Raw genomic sequence first — 15,420 nt, forward strand, 5'->3', positions numbered from 1 at the left:
GAGAACTGTATCCTGTGGATGACCGTGGCCAACACTGGTGTGTGAAGTGGGGTGCGATTCGGAGCCCCCGAGCGGCTCCCACTACAGTGGGCTCCACCGGCTGGGAATGTGGGAGGTGCTCTGGCCTCCGTGAAGCTCTCAACGGCACTGCGTGCCAAGTCCACGGTGGCTGCTGCCACGTCCAAACCCTCCTCCACACGCTCCTGCCCGGCTCACGCAGTCCAGGCGGCACCTAGCCTGAGCCCAACTGTGATCCCAGATGCTGATCAGGCCCCGGGGCAGGAAACATCTCCCAACCTCCCAATCCCCAGCAAACAGCAGGGTCGGGGGCACTGGCCAGAAGCAGAAAGGAGTGAACCCCCGGGACATCGGGCCCACAGGACCTGCTCTCCCTCTGGTCCTGCGTCCCGTGCCACCCTCCACCCAACTGTGAGGCACAGATGCAAAATGGGACTGCCCAGCTGTGATCCCTGAGGACGGGGGCCGTCCTGGATCTGGTCTTTGCAGTCATGGTGACAACACGGACAGGCAAGCCCAGTCACAGAAAGGCTGCAGAGTTCTTGTTTCAAACCTCTGCCAGATGTCTGGGACTTCTCCACACACCCCCCCCAACCCGTCTTCAGGCCGGTGCTGCTCCCAGGGGCATCGCTGACACAGCCCTGACAGGACACTCTACGCCACCCAGCAGAGCCTGGGATCCACTCCGCCTGCTGCACACCTCGCTACATTCATAGCTTCAATCATAATATTCATTCGGCAACTCCACACACCCGAGTGCCCACTGGGCGCCAGGCCTCATGCTGGCCTCCAGGGTGTGGTGGTGACAAGGAGAGATGTGTCCCCTGCCTGCCAGGAGCTGACGTTAGACTTCAGTTGAATGTTGCAACACAGAAGAAGCACAAAAGTGACTCGAGTGCAGAGCAGGGGCATCCAACCCGGTGAGGGTGTGGAAAAGGAGTGGATCCGGGAAGGTTTCCAGAGGGCTGTGCCACCCAAGCAGAAGGACAGCAGCATCTAGCCAGGTGGCCAGGAACGGGGATGAGGAGGGCAGCAGAAAGCGAGGAGCGCCGGGAGAACTCAAAGGTCAAGGTGGTGTCTGCTCTGTGCCTGCTACTTTACTAATGCCTGCAACATGCCAGCTGACTCCCGACCCTCAAGGACAGACAGAAAACAGACCACCCCGGCCCAGGGCCACAGGAGCACAGTGCGCCCCCTGCTTCCACCGGATCCCAGGTTTGCACATCTACATCTGCGAGGTCTAGTGTAAAAGCTCCTGGAAGGTAAGCACCAATCATTCAGGCAGTTCCTTTCTTGAAGACACGAGTTAAAGATGGCTCCAGAGAAAGAAGGCGGGGGTCTCTGACATGCAGGCTCCCTCCCGACCCAAGGGACCACAGACCACTCTCCCTACAGGGAGCACAACTCTCTGGGTAAAAGGTTCGGTGGGGGGGGGGGGGGGGGGTGTACCTTCAAGAAGGCAGGCCCTTCTCCTAGGGCAGAACTGAGCTGGGGCCCCGGCTCATAGAGAAAGTCCTTAGATGCCTTGGGTGCAGGTGAAGGAAGTCCTAAAAGCCTTACCCAAAAGTCACGTCCATAATTTGGTGTATGATATCTGTGTCAGGGAGAGGGCCCATAGAATACCTCCTCAAACAGTGGTAAAGAGGCTCACAATGAGAGAGTTTTAAACAAGTCCCATACTTGAGAGAATTAAAACACTGGGCTTCCTGGTACCGCCCCTATAAGTAGGCCAGGGACCAGGACTCAGGGTTTTACTTTGTCTTTTCTGTCCAGAAGCTGACCGGTGGCAAAACCCTAAAGAGAAAATGACATATGTACCTATCTCAGCGGCAGCAAGAATGCAAGAAGGAAAGGGGTGCAGCAAGAATGTTTTGCATGGAAGCCAGTGTAAGAAGGAAGAAGAACCCTTTGGGGGGCAAGCAGGTGACGGCAACTGCCCAGATGTGAGGAAAGGAGGTGGAGTCCCTGCCACCGGCTGCAAGCGTGGGAAGGAGAGCACGGAGCTGGCCTGGACCCCAGAGGTGGCTCCGTGACAGAAGAGAATGCTTCTCCACCTGTGGGTAACAGAGGTCCTGGGATTGGGATCCCATCTTTAGACTTCTCCCAGCCTGTGTCATGTGATTCACAGCAAGGACATTCCTAGTTGGGGTTTCCCAAAACCCGGGGATGGTTTCATACGTGGGTGAGCACTCAGAGGGGGCGTATTTATGGGCTGGGCAGGCACTCCATGCTTGATATGCCTCACCTCCCTGAATCTTTGCAACCACTTCTGGAGGGAGGTCACACAAAGGTCTTTATTTTACAGAAGAGAAAATGGAGACTCAGAGGCTTGAGTGACCCAAGGTGCCGCCAGGTCTCCAACTGCATCTGAGCTACACTGCCAGCCAGGTACCAGGGCCAAAGGGGGAAGTTACTACTTCAGTTTGCATCCTTCCATATTTTCCGCTTGGCTGGGCCTTAGAGCTTAAGATGTGGACACTCTTTTCTTCTGAGAAGTAATAACATCAGGAAGAAAGCAGATGTCAGTTAACATTCCAGAAAAGCACAAAGGAAACCAGACGGTGCGCGTGATGAGTTTGGGGGTGACCATCTGCCTCAGACAAGGGTGCTGTTAGGCCAACAGCAGATCCCTAGGATGGCCAAGGACAGAATGAAGGCACAGTCCCAGGTGTGGACGCTCTACAGTGAGACAAGGTGCACTGACTTCATCTTTCCAGTGTCAACCACACGATGCCCTGCAGAACATATTCAGAATCTAAGCCGAAAACCCATTCTCTCCACGCTGTGCAAGAAGTAAAGTACACAGACACTACCAGCAGGCCCGCCCTCCCAACAAGCTTTGACACCCCCAGTGGCTGCCTCCAACCTTTGTCTCTCAGGACTGTCTGTTAAACTAAACAGAAGAAAATATGTAGGCCCAGGAAAACACAGAGAAGGGAATCTGGAATATCTTTGCCTGTTCTGTTTATTCCCCTCCTAAATGATGACTCAAACACCTGCCAGGAAACGGCCCCCATCTGGAAAGCCACTTGGAATTCTTGACCAAAATGTCAGCAAGGTACTTGTGTAAAATGAGCTTTAATCCTGGGCTGATGTGTCTTAATCTTCTTATCTGTGCAAAAAATATGGAAAGCATCTTGGCAACACAAATAACAGTCTGTTAAGACGTGACAACTGCTTTAATCCTACAACACTTTCTATCTCAACCCTTCAAGTTATTTCTTTGCTCAGGAATTATTATAAACAGTTCAGTGCAGCAACATAAAGGTGAATTTGTCACTGATGTGTCGACTCTATTCGCAAACTAATTCTCTGGTGAAGAATAGATAATCTCAAACATGCTGTTGCTAGGTGATGCCTCTCTTGATCTTGGTGTCCCAAATGCTCAGTGGCCACCCAGTCCAACTAGGAGAGGGTGGGGGGCCCCTTAATTCCTTCTTCAGTACTAGAATATGTTCTTCCCCAAGCAACTCCCAGCTGGCTTCAGGGAGATCATACAGGGCATAGTTTTGGAGATGACGCTATCTTTTATTTTACGCACTTCTTTCTGGAATGCTCTCTTCATCCTGCCATTATCTTTACCTACTGAAATCCAAGCCACTTTTCAATGCCGTAATCTATGCTGGGGACGCTGCTGTGTCCCCATACTTCAAACAACAGTGTGAGCAACACGCAACCCACGTTTGCTGAAAGGCCTCTACTAGACCCAGCAGCAGGTGCTTCACACACCCAGTCTCATTTCATTTAATGTCATCACATTCCTGTGATGTCCACACTGTTTATCATCTCTGATCTGCAAATCATGAGATAAGACTGAGACGCCTCAGACAGATCGTGCTTTGCTCGAAGTCACAAAGCTGGTAAGTGGCAGAGCTGGGACCAGAACCCTGAGTCTGACTTCCCAGCTGGATGCCTCGGGTCCCCTGAGGCCAAGCCCAGGGGCCAAGCCTCACTCTGCCGCCTCCTACACGGCCCTGCAGTCGAGCCCTTCTGTCCCTCCCTCTCCGCCCCAGTCGCCCAGACTGTAAGTGGCTGTGACAGAACCTGTGCTTCGGGCACCTCTGCGCCTTGAATCCAAGAGAAACCCCATACACTTATTAAATAAATCATACAAAGTCAGCAACTTCACCAAAAGAACGGAATTCAGGGAGCCAGTTTTGCCACACGTTTCTAACTCTGCCGCTAGGTGGCGTGACAGAGGCAGAGCTGAGGTGAAACAAAAGTGGCCGAAGGCTGGGGGAAAGTTCCAGGAAAGACCACGGAAACCACCCCCACAGGAAGGAAACCTAAGGACTACAGAACTTCTGCTGAGGCAGCAGACCAAAACTGATGAAATGCGGGCTCTGATTTTTGTGTGCATTCAAACTGGCCTCAACCACTTGTGGCTGGGATCCTGGGCACTGCAACTTACCTTCCCGGTTCCCTGGCCGCCTAACAGGGATGGTGCCATCCCCCAGGCAGTCCCAGGGAGGGTTAAATGGAATTATGCACACAAAGTGTTTCCGGAGTGGCTGGCACACAGCGGGGATTCCACCTCGGCATTACTATCATTATTATAATTATACCCAGAAAACTGCAAGCACATTGATGCCACCTTAAAGCACGGGTCTTGGATTCAAGGACTGGATCCAACCCCCAGGTCCCCAACAGTGATGCACGCCTCAAAAAGTGGCCCCGTCTAAAGCCGCCCACATTCCGGGACAACTCAAATGCTCAGTTGTTCAGAATCCCTCAAGCCCTGACCTGAAGGAAGGCTAGCCAGTTAAACCCCGCTTGCAGCCACACGATTTACTGAGCCTCTACCATGTGCCAGACACCATGTCTGGCACTGGAGACAGGATGAACGGTAGACAAGAGGTGCTATAAGGAAGATAAGACAGGGTGGTGGGAAAGAGTACCGGGAGAAGGGTACTGTAGGGGGAATGGTTGGGTATGGCCTCCCTAAGGTGTCATTTGAACCTCAGACATTAAAGGAGTAAGGCAGGTGAAGGCAGAGTGTGTTGTGCAGAGGGCATCCCAGGTACGAGAGTCCTAAGGACAGAAAGAATTTAGAGGCTAATGTGGCTGAAGAGTTAGAAAAAACATAGTAGGTGGTGTTGGGGTCCATGGTGAGGAGTCTGGATTTATCCAGTTTAAAGGGAGGCCAGAGGAGGAGACCAAGGACGGGAGTTTAATCTGGTTCATATTTGTATTTATTTATTTAAATGTTTGTTTATTTATATAGAGAGAGACAGAGAGTGAGTGGGGGAGGAACAGAGAGAGAGGGAGACACAGAATCCGAAGCAGGCTCCAGGCTCCGAGGTGTCAGCACAGAGCCTGACACGGGGCTCGAACCCACAAACCGTGAGATCATGACCTGAGCCGAAGTCTGACACTTAACAACTGAGCCACCCAGGCTCCCCTGTATTTATTTATTTTTTTTAAGTTCATTTATTTATTCTGAGACAGAAGGAGGGAGGAGCAGAGAGAGGGAGAGAGAGAATCCCAAGCAGGCTCCAGGTTGTCAGCGCAGAGCCCGACACGGGGCTCGATCTCATGAATCCTGAGACCATGACATGGGCAAAAATCAAGAGTCAGATGCTTAACTTACTGATCGACCCAGGCGCCCTGACCTGGTTTGTATTTTTAAAGGATCTCGCTGGCAGTGGTCCTCACACAATTCTTCCTATTTTTGTGTGTGAGAAAGGTTTGGTAATAAAATGCTGGGGAACATCTCCCTGGGGGTGGTGAGGAGGACAGGTCTCATGGAGGCAAGCACAAAAGAGGGGACCAGTGAGGAGCCTTCAGGAATCATCTAGGTGACAAGTGGCGGGGCAAATAGCAACCTGGGCTAGTCCTGTGGCCTTGGAGACGGGGCAAAGTGGGTACTCTGGAAGACTGTGGAGACTGAGCTGGCTGGTGCCTCAGCTGTGGGAAGACAGAGGATGGTAAAGGGGCCGTGAAAGTACGTCTTGCTCACTCAGTGGCAGACGCTGTTAGCTAAAACAAGCCTGTCTCCTGTGGCAATGAGACCCCACAAGCAGGGGGGCCCTCCAATGGTGCTGATAATGACTGATCCAGGCCCCGGACTCTTAGATCCCCATGGGCTACCGCCATCAACACCACGAGACACCCTTTCGCCTCTGAGTAAAGGGTGGTCCGTGTCCTCACAACCTGAGAAAGCCAAATTCGCAAAAACCATGTGCCCCATTCCCACTCTGCTATTACAAATGTGACACAGCCATTTTCTGGGTCAGCAAATTCCTGAAATTCTGTGTGGCAAACCTGGGGGAGTTCAACTACAGCAAAGGCATTTTAAACTTACTACACAGAGCAAGGCCTGCCTTCTAAACACGTGCATGGAATAACCACTCCCATCTCTGCAAATACCAAGTTCTCTTTGAGAGGAACAGCCAAGCATAGTGCCCTACATGGGCCAGTCTTCCGGAGGAGAACTCGTGCCCATGAAGTCAGTGCTACTGACCCACCACAAATGGTTGACCGTGGGATCCCAGGCCAAAGAATGGAAGGAGGCACACTGTCCTAGTTGACTCTCCCTGCTTACATGGCCTTTGGCCCCAGCCCCTGTGAAATGGAACGGCCCGAACCCAGAGCATCTCTGAAGGTCCTTACATTGAACTTGAGACAGTGCTGAATGAAGGTCATGGTTCCTCCTTAACAGGGATATGAAGTACATGATCCCACTCATCTGCCAAAAGGCCACAATGGAAAAAGGTTGGGAGGGTGAGCCCTAAATTCCAGTTGGCAAACAATCTATTCCTGCATAGTTTTATTTCATTTCGTAACCCATGGGTGATGGGCCCCTTGGGGACAGCAGGCGATGGCTGGAGATACTTCTGGTTATCACAGTGTGGGGGAGCTGCTAATGGCACCTAGTGGGTGGAGACCAGGGACGCTGATCAGTATCCTACAGCGCACAGGAGGATCCCCAAACCATAAAGAATAATCCAACCCCAAATGCTAACTGTGTTGAGGTTGAAAAACTTTGCATTAATTATTTTGAAAATACTGCATTAGATCCTAACTTGCATTATACACTAAAGTAAGTTCCCAGTGGGTCAGACGGGACAAACTGGGGTGGTCCCTAGCTTTTGTGAGTCACCTCTCCTCTCCCTCCCCACACTCTGTATTTAAATGTGTGCAGCATCCTAGGACCCAGTAGGTCAGATGATTGGGTAATGTAGTTTCTTGGGACTCAATGGACTCCCCTAACCCAGGGGTTCTTAAAACTCAGGCGATTCTGCCCAAGGGGACATCTGGCAATGTATGGAGACGTTTTTCCTTGTCATGACCGGGGGCAGGGGGTGCCACTGGCATCATATAAAGGCCACAGATGCTGCTAAACATCTTGCGATGCATAGGACAGTCCCCACCAGTCCCAATGTCAATTATGCTGAAGTGGAGAAACACGGCTATAATCCAAGGGCAGCTTTCGCTCTACTTGGACATCCACCAGAAGAGTAACATCCGGTAGTAACTGACAGCACATCTCCACATGCCAGTGGGTCAATTACCCGACACACGTTCTCCCTCAACAATGACCCTCAGGCTTGATGAGCATCATCCCCATTCTACAGATGCAGGAACAGAGGTCAAATATGCTGCCCAAGATTCTGGGCAAGTGAGTGGCAGAGGTAAGACACAAACAATTGTGCCACGAGGAGTCAACCAGAGCCTGCCAGGCAGTCCTGGGTTAAAACTGCCCCAGGCTGGAGAGACGAGGGAGAAACCCATGCCGATCTCACTACAGGCTCCACGATCACATGCCAGCAGTGCTCAAGCTTCTTGGTCTCGAGACCGCTTTGCAGGCTTGTAAATTATCGAGGATCTCCAAGAGCTTTTGTAAATGTTGGCTACAGCTGTTGACACTCGCCATGTTAGAAATTAAAACCAAGAAAATACCGAAACGTTAACTTATTTAAGGTAGTAAGTCAGTAAAGGTTTAGCTACACAATGTATTTTTATGAAAAATAAGTTTTAAAATAAAAGAAAATTAGTGAGAAAAGCGGCATTATTTTCCATTTTGACAAATCTCTTTAACGTCTGGCTTAAGAGAAGACAGCCAGTCTCCTACCTGCTTCTACAGTCCATCTGTTGCTGTACCACTGTGATGAAAATCGTTCTGAACTTGCAGTCCCCTTGAAAAGGTCTTGGGGACTCCAAGAGGCCTCTGGACCATCTTGGAGAATCGCTGCCATATGCTGTTCTCCGAGTCCCAGCATTCTGAGGACAGTGAATCCTGAATTCATTACAGACCCGTCAAAAGCTTTATGCTGAGGTTCCATGCTAACGTGCAGAGACAGCTGCGTCTGAGACGTGGTACGATAGGGCTGAAACCCAAATGCCAACCAAGGTCAGGCAGGCACCGGAAAAGGAGGAGGTGGGCCAGGTCCCAGGCTACTCGGTGGGGACTGCGGTGTCCCCGAGGGCACACAATCTATCTTAAGGGCGGCAGCTGCTCCTCAGTCCTGGCCACTCATTACTGTGCAGGACCACTGGAAGAGGCTGGTTCCTGCTTTTCAAGAGAAACCAGAAACCTGGATCATTTCCCCCCCTGAAATCTCTGAATTCTTAAGCGTTGGTCCCTAATTAAAAACAAACAAACAAAAACCTTTAAACGGGCCAAATTAAACATGTCTGCTTGCCCCTGAAGCAAGTTTGCCACTTCTGCCTGTGGTTTTTGACTCTGGCTTCGTATCATCAAACATCTGTGGAGCTTTGTAAAACTACAGACACCCAGGACCTCCTGCAACCATCGCTGATGGGGCGGCCCAGGCGTCAGTTTTGATTTCCCTCAACAGGTTCCTTAAACAAGTGTGACGTGCACTCAGGGTTAAGATTCAGGGCATGTACTAGGCAATAGCACCCCGAATGCCGAGACTGCCAAGGACAAAGCAAAGTGTGGACACGCGGGGGGCTTTTCTAAGGCCCTATGCTATTTGCTGCCCTACCAAGTAGTGCAAAGTCATACCGAACACGGCTCCACGGGTCCCTGGAAGGGTAAGGTGCATAGGTGGCAAAAACAAATCCCTCCACACAAAAGAACTCCTGCTGCTTGCGGCCACCTTCACCAGCACCACTAGATCCTGAACAGATAATGATGCAAACCCACCTGCCTCCGGACTGCTTCCAAGTACCATGGAGAGCTACCACGGCCACCTCTGCTGCCTGCCTTCTCAGGGTTCTCCCAACCAGAGAAAGGCCCGTCTCAGATCCCCCAAATGCATCCCATCGCTCCCCAAATGGTCCTCATCTCCCACTCCACCCTGGCCTGTTCCCTGTGCGCGAACTCACTAACAAGGCCGGAATTCAACTGGCGCCTGAAATGCCCCCTTTGCCACTGCCACACGTCACTCTTCCAAATGCCATTCTGAACTTGTCTGCTCTAGACTCACTTCATTCCTGCTGCCTCCACTCGCCCCAATTCCTCCACAGTATAAACACACACCAGGCCCTGACTATCTCTGATGCCCAACGACCGTGCGAGGGTTAAGAGGACTGCTTGGGCAATCCCATGCACAGTTCACGCAGAGTTCAAAAGTTCTGCAGAACTACGACCTTTTCTGTCGACACAACGGAGCCCAAACTTAAATTGTCTTCAAAGTCTATAAAGATTCCACAGCCTCTGAGGTCGCATACCACTTCACTTAGCCTAAAAGTTAAGTTTAGGGCAGGGGAAGGGGACGGCGAGAGTTGAGCGAATTGAGAATTCTAACCATCTGTGGAGTTCTGGATCCACCATAAAAATTCACTGCCATCTCATTCTCTCAAGGGTCAGGCTTTATGTCAACCAGTAAGGTGAAAACTGAGAAAAGCCAAACCACCCTTGAAAATCTCTAGAGTGACATTTGGTCAGGCTACATCTGAGCTCCTCAACTGAGGGCAACTTTGCCTCTCCGGGGAACACTGGGCAATGTCTGCAGACACTCCTGGTTGTCATGTCTGGGGGAGGGAGGAGAGGGAGAGAGGCGATCAGAGAAGCTGACCAACATCCTACAAGGCGCAGCACCACAACAAAGAATTACCTGCTCACAAGTGTCTACTGAGGCTGAGAAACCTGGGCCACACGATCGGACGGAAGGCAAGGCCGAACCCAGGAGGGCGGACAGCCCAGCTCCAGCTGGCCTCCCCTCACAGCTCACCCCGGGGGCCATCTCACTCAGTGGGCTGGATTCACTCGCGGTATTGACACTCACTTCTTGCTCTCTTTCTGCTGAGAATTTAAGCCAAACCAGCCTGCAACAGGAGTCCACTGTAGTCAAAAATAGCTACCTTCTACTGACTTTATTACTGTGTGTGGAGATAGGCATTAAATAATTTATATGCATTAATTCATCCAATGCTCAGAGCAACCATGAAATAGACATGATTATCATGATGCTCATTGTACTGGTGAGAAAACAGAGGCTCAACGGGGTTAAGATATTTGTTCAAAGTCACTCAGTGAGTACACAGCAGAGTCAAAACAGAAACCCAATTCCCGGTAAGGCAAAGCCTGTGCCCTGCCATTACTTTATACCAGTGGGTTTCAACTGAGGGTGATTCTTCTCACCCCCTGCCCTGGGACGTTCTGCAGTGTCTGAGAACACTTCTGGTTGTCATGAGCCCCGGACAGGCGTGCAGGGGAGGGTGTGTGCTACCGGCATCTAGTGGGTAGAATCAAGGACAGTGCTGTGCTGCTAAACGTCCTACAGTGCATAGTATAAGCCCTCACATCAGAATCATTGGGCTCAAAATGTCAACAGGACCAAAGTTAAGAACACTGCTTCATACCATCTCCCAGGTTTCCACCACCTGTGTCCGCAGGCCAGCGAGGATTCTTACGTATCTGATATCTTTTAACACCGGGATGTGGAATGTGAGATAGCCTATAGCTCAAATACACTTTACTTACCCCTGCCCATTCTTTACCTTTACCAGAGACAAAATTCTGCCTTCAAATCTTGACATCCATCTATGATGGAGAATAACTCCAGGGACAGGACGATTAATGAGCTCAGGATATATCAACAGCAAAATGCCAAGGAGAATAGAATATCCCTGGATACCAGGATAAACACAAACACACACACACACACACACACACATTCTCCCCCTCTCTCCTAGAAAAGCATTCCAACTGGACTCTAAAAGTCACAGACTACTGGAGTACTAAGAAAGGGCTGTGGGAGTTGCTGTCACCATCCCTGAAGAGATCACCATGGCAACGAAGGCCAACAAGATGCCGTATTAGATACACAATTGGAAACGTTTCTTTGTGCACTAGCACAGCACACCTAACCTGTCCTACTCGAGCCAGTGGTTCTCAGCCCTGGCTGCCCGTCTGAATCACCCTTGTTGCTTTCTCACTGTACAAAAGCTCAGGGCCCACCCCACATCTCACAGAATCGGAGTGGGTGGGGTGTGGGGATTGAGCCTTTGTTGTTTTAAGAGAGCTCCCCCCGTGATTCTGTCGCCCAGTTCAGGTGCACAGTCACTGCCTCAGACTCACACAGAGGTGGCAATGGCCCAGGGAAGAGAGACAGAAGGGTAGGGTGTGAAGAAGGACCAGCTTGGAATACCAGTTTGAAAAGACAGAAGCTAAGAGAGCATCTGACTGGAGATTAAACCAGCAAGAGGAAAAGCACGCATCCTTTAGGCAGTCCCTAAAGCTTCGAAATGCATAGGCGAGAAAGCCCTGCTTTACATAGCAGATCATAAATTAAGCATTCTAGCAGGCTGTACAAGCCAAAAAGCCACTAAGATTTGATATCCTGGGGACAACCATGCCAGCACTGGTGTCAGACGCAAAGTACCAAGTGCGTGTGGCATTTATTAGGCAAAAACTTTAGGTGCAAAACATTCCATTCCTCTATTTTATACTTACTGTTCAATTATGCAATCAGTAGCTCATATGTCGGCACATATGCTAGAAATGGTATCCCTGGAGAACAGGAACTCATGCTTTCCCCTTTATGCTCAAAGGTATACCTCACAATAAGGGTCCTCACTGATGGATTCATTCAACAAACATTTCTTGGATACCTATGTTGCGCCAGGCACTGTTCTAGATGTAGGGAATCCATCAGTGATCGTGACAGAAAGAAATCCTTGTCCTCGTGGAGCCTATACTCTAGAGGAGGAGTAGTCAAACAAACAAGTAAATTTAGCATTTCAGATGATGGTGAGTCTGTGGAGTGGAATAAACCAGGATAAAGGGAATAGGGAATGTGGATCCAATTGCAAATAGGTAGGCAGAGAAGTTCCCCATAATAAAGGAACGTCTGAATATAAACACGAAGGAGTGAGCCACAGGGATATCTGGGGGAAGACTGCTTCAGGCAGGGGAAGCAATGGCATCACGGAGGGAGTGGATGGTCCACTCAAGGGACAGTGAGGAAGCCAGAGTGGTTCACGCAGAACAAGTCAGGGAGAGTGTCGGGGGACAGGAGGACAGGGAGGTATCAGGGGGCCACTCTGGCTGCCGGGTTGAGTTGTTAGATGGGTAAGGATGGAAGGGAGGCCCAAGGGGTGGAAACCGGCGTTGGTGGGGAGAAGTGGGCACCTTCCGGAAACACATCAAGGTACAAGTGACAGGATTTGCTGTGGCATGTGAGAGAAAGAGAGGAGTCACAGGTGACTTCAAGGTTTTTGGCCTAAGCAATTCCAAGAATGGACTTGCCACTTACTGCACATGGGAGGAAGACCGTGGGATGGGCAGGTGTCGGGGGGGAAAGATAGGGATTTTGTTCGATGCGCCCTTTAGACATTTAAACGCAGATGTCGACTACGACGTTGGATGTGTGAGTCTTGAGTTTGTGAAAATTAACAACAGGAAAAACCTCACTAAAGTGGACCTGTGGGCTAGAAAAGGAGGCCAGAGGAGAACAGACATTAAAGGGCGACTTGTCAACTACAGCCTCCAACAGAAGAAACATCAACAGGAAACAATGGTCAACTACACGCCCTGACAGAAGAGGTACGTTGGGTCTCCTGTAAGAAATCCGCTGCCCCTGCAGCTCAGCCAATGAGCAACTGTCATCATCCTGCTCGTTTTCCAAGACTTGCAATTCCAAACAACTTCTCCCAACTGTCCCCTACTTCCTGAAATAATGTTCCTGTCCCTTGTTGGGAGACTGGCCTATGGTTTTGCCTTCGCTTGCTTGTCTTAAATTGCAATTCTCTGTTATTCCTGAAGGAGCCCATCTTGCCAGCTAAATAGCTAACGGTATTATTTTTCAGAGGAACGGGCCCAAGAAACCGAACGGGCCATATATGTAAATACATAAGGTGCGTCGTGTCGACTCCCACTTATCCACACCCTCTTCTGCCTTTAACTAGATCTCGTGAACCGGAATGCGCCAACCCTCCGTGGCTCCTCTGTCTCGCAAAAGAGACACGGCACAGAACGGCAGGGGGTGTGGGTGTCTGTATGGGGGGGGCACATGGGCGCTGAAGCCAGACCACCTGATTCACATCTCCGCTCCTCACGAGCAGCGTGACCTGCCCTGGACAAGTGACTCAACCACTCCAACTGCGTATCCTCACCAAGAGAACAGCCTGATGGTCCCCACTTCGTGGATCTTTTGTGACGAGTATCACAACAGGATTCAAGACTTTGAACGGGGCGTTGGAATCATCCCCAACGCTCCGCCAGGGCGGGCAGTGACTTCTTTCCTGCTTTCTTACGGTTCCCTATGGAAACCTCAGGACACCCTCCAGGAGCAGGGAGCACGGTGCGGGGGAATCAGGATCAGGCAGGTAGATAGGTCGCCTGAACTACACTTGTGCACCTAGAGGAACGGAGGGAGCTAAAAACAGGTCTCGGAAGTCCTGAAGCCACCGCGAATGTCAACACCACTATTGATTTAAGCCGACATCAGCTTATGGAGTGCCTTCTCCGGGGGATTTGGAACGGTAACCTTGTTAAAAACGCTCGGGTGGGATGTCAGCGCTCCAGAGAGGAGGGAATTCACTGTCTCTCTCTGTCTCTCTCTGGCAGTGCCGCAAAAAAGGGCCAAAAAGCAGCCAGGGCTTTCAGCGGTCCATATCCTGCGGCCAGGCCCAAATGCAGGGAGACGAGGCGTGACTCTCAGGTCGCCACTAAGGATGTGGGGGAACTGGCGGGAATTGGGGGACCGAGTTCAGGGTGGGGGGTGGGGTTACAGACCGGGTGCCCTCCATCCTCGGCGTGGGGCAGGCCCGCGTTGGACGAGAACCCCACAGGATTCGGGGGTGGGCCTGCTCGGCGCCAGGCCAGGGAAAGGGGCAAGCCCGGTCCCCGAGAACGAGGGGGTGCGGGAGGGAGCGTGGCGCGCTGGACGGCCACCAGGCCCGGAGGTCTATTTACATCTGAGGCCAAGGCGCTAGGGCCGCGCCTCCCGCCCCCTTCAGGCCCCGACCTGGCTCGGGAGGCAGAAGGGCCTCAGGGCCGTGCCTCCCGCGGCCTCCCGCGGCCTCTGGCCGGACGGTGGCAGGGCCGAGTCTGCCGGGAGTGATGGGCCGGGCCGGTGAGCCCAGCCTGAGGGGACGCAATGGGGGGCGGCTGTGGGGCCCGCTGGGCCGCTATCCCGGAGCACACAGGTCCCCCACACTCCGGGGTGCTCACCCCTCGGGCTTGTGGCCCCTGGGCCTCCCGCCGCCCGTTCCCTGGCCGCCAGCTGGCCCCCGACGGCGCCTCCCCTACCTTCGTTCGCCAGGTCCGCCATTTTACTTCCTTAAGCCCTCCCACAAGGCCCCGCGCCGGCCCGGGCTCGCCTGCTTTCTGCCAGAAACTTGCGCGCGTGCGCACTTCTCAAGCTGACTCTGAGAGAGGCCGGCAGCTCGCGCCTGCGCGCTGAGCCCGGCGCGGAGTCGTGCTCCGGCTGGCGGTCCGAGCCCAGCCACGCTCCGGGCACGCGCCTGCGCACTAACTGCCCCCCTCCGCCTCCTTTTCCCGCCGACCAAGGGGGCGTGGGCAGGGCGGGGCGCGTGCGGCGCGAGCCTCGCGCGCGTCGCCAGCGACCCGGCGACGAACGTTCTGTGAGGCGGGTGCGGAGGGAGTCTGGTTTCGACGCCCCGACTTCCCGCTGGTTTTCCGGGGGTTTCTCGCGGTGGGAGCGTGAGCCGCCTAGGGAACCGCGACCGAGGAGTCCCTAGAGGTGAATCTCTGGGGCTGTGTTTGGCGGGGGCGGGGGGACTGCGGGGCGTCCCGTCCCCTGCGGCATCGATTTCGCCTTCTGAGTTTGGACCAACGTTTTCCTCCGGCCACTTGGGGCGGTGGGGGGGGGTGTGGTCACAGGAGGGGGCAGTTGGGGGGGGGAGGGAGGGGTGTGGACTGGGGGGCGCGGCGCGACGGACGCGGGCTCCGGACGGCCAGACACCGCGGGCCGGGAGCGCGCCGAGCGGGACGTCGCGTTTCTCCGCCTGCGAACCGCGCTGAAC

The 15,420-nt window shown here is 52.7% G+C and overlaps 1 protein-coding gene across 5 annotated transcripts in view; it reads right to left on the reverse strand.

Moving 5' to 3' along the window:
* RANBP3 (RAN binding protein 3) overlaps positions 1 to 15,420 on the reverse strand; it is a 55,815-nt gene that overhangs the window by 40,320 nt on the left and 75 nt on the right. For 2 of the 5 annotated variants that reach the window (XM_047830296.1, XM_047830278.1), the window contains exon 1: positions 14,684 to 14,796. The exons of the other annotated variants lie outside the window; for them this stretch is intronic. In XM_047830296.1, the coding sequence (XP_047686252.1) occupies positions 14,684 to 14,705 (22 nt within the window). In that variant the 5' untranslated portion in view covers positions 14,706 to 14,796. Of the gene's footprint in view, positions 1 to 14,683; positions 14,797 to 15,420 lie in introns of those variants that run through there. 5 annotated transcript variants of the gene reach the window in all.

This window comes from Prionailurus viverrinus, chromosome A2 (genome assembly GCF_022837055.1).
Source record: "Prionailurus viverrinus isolate Anna chromosome A2, UM_Priviv_1.0, whole genome shotgun sequence".
Lineage (NCBI taxonomy): Eukaryota > Metazoa > Chordata > Mammalia > Carnivora > Felidae > Prionailurus > Prionailurus viverrinus.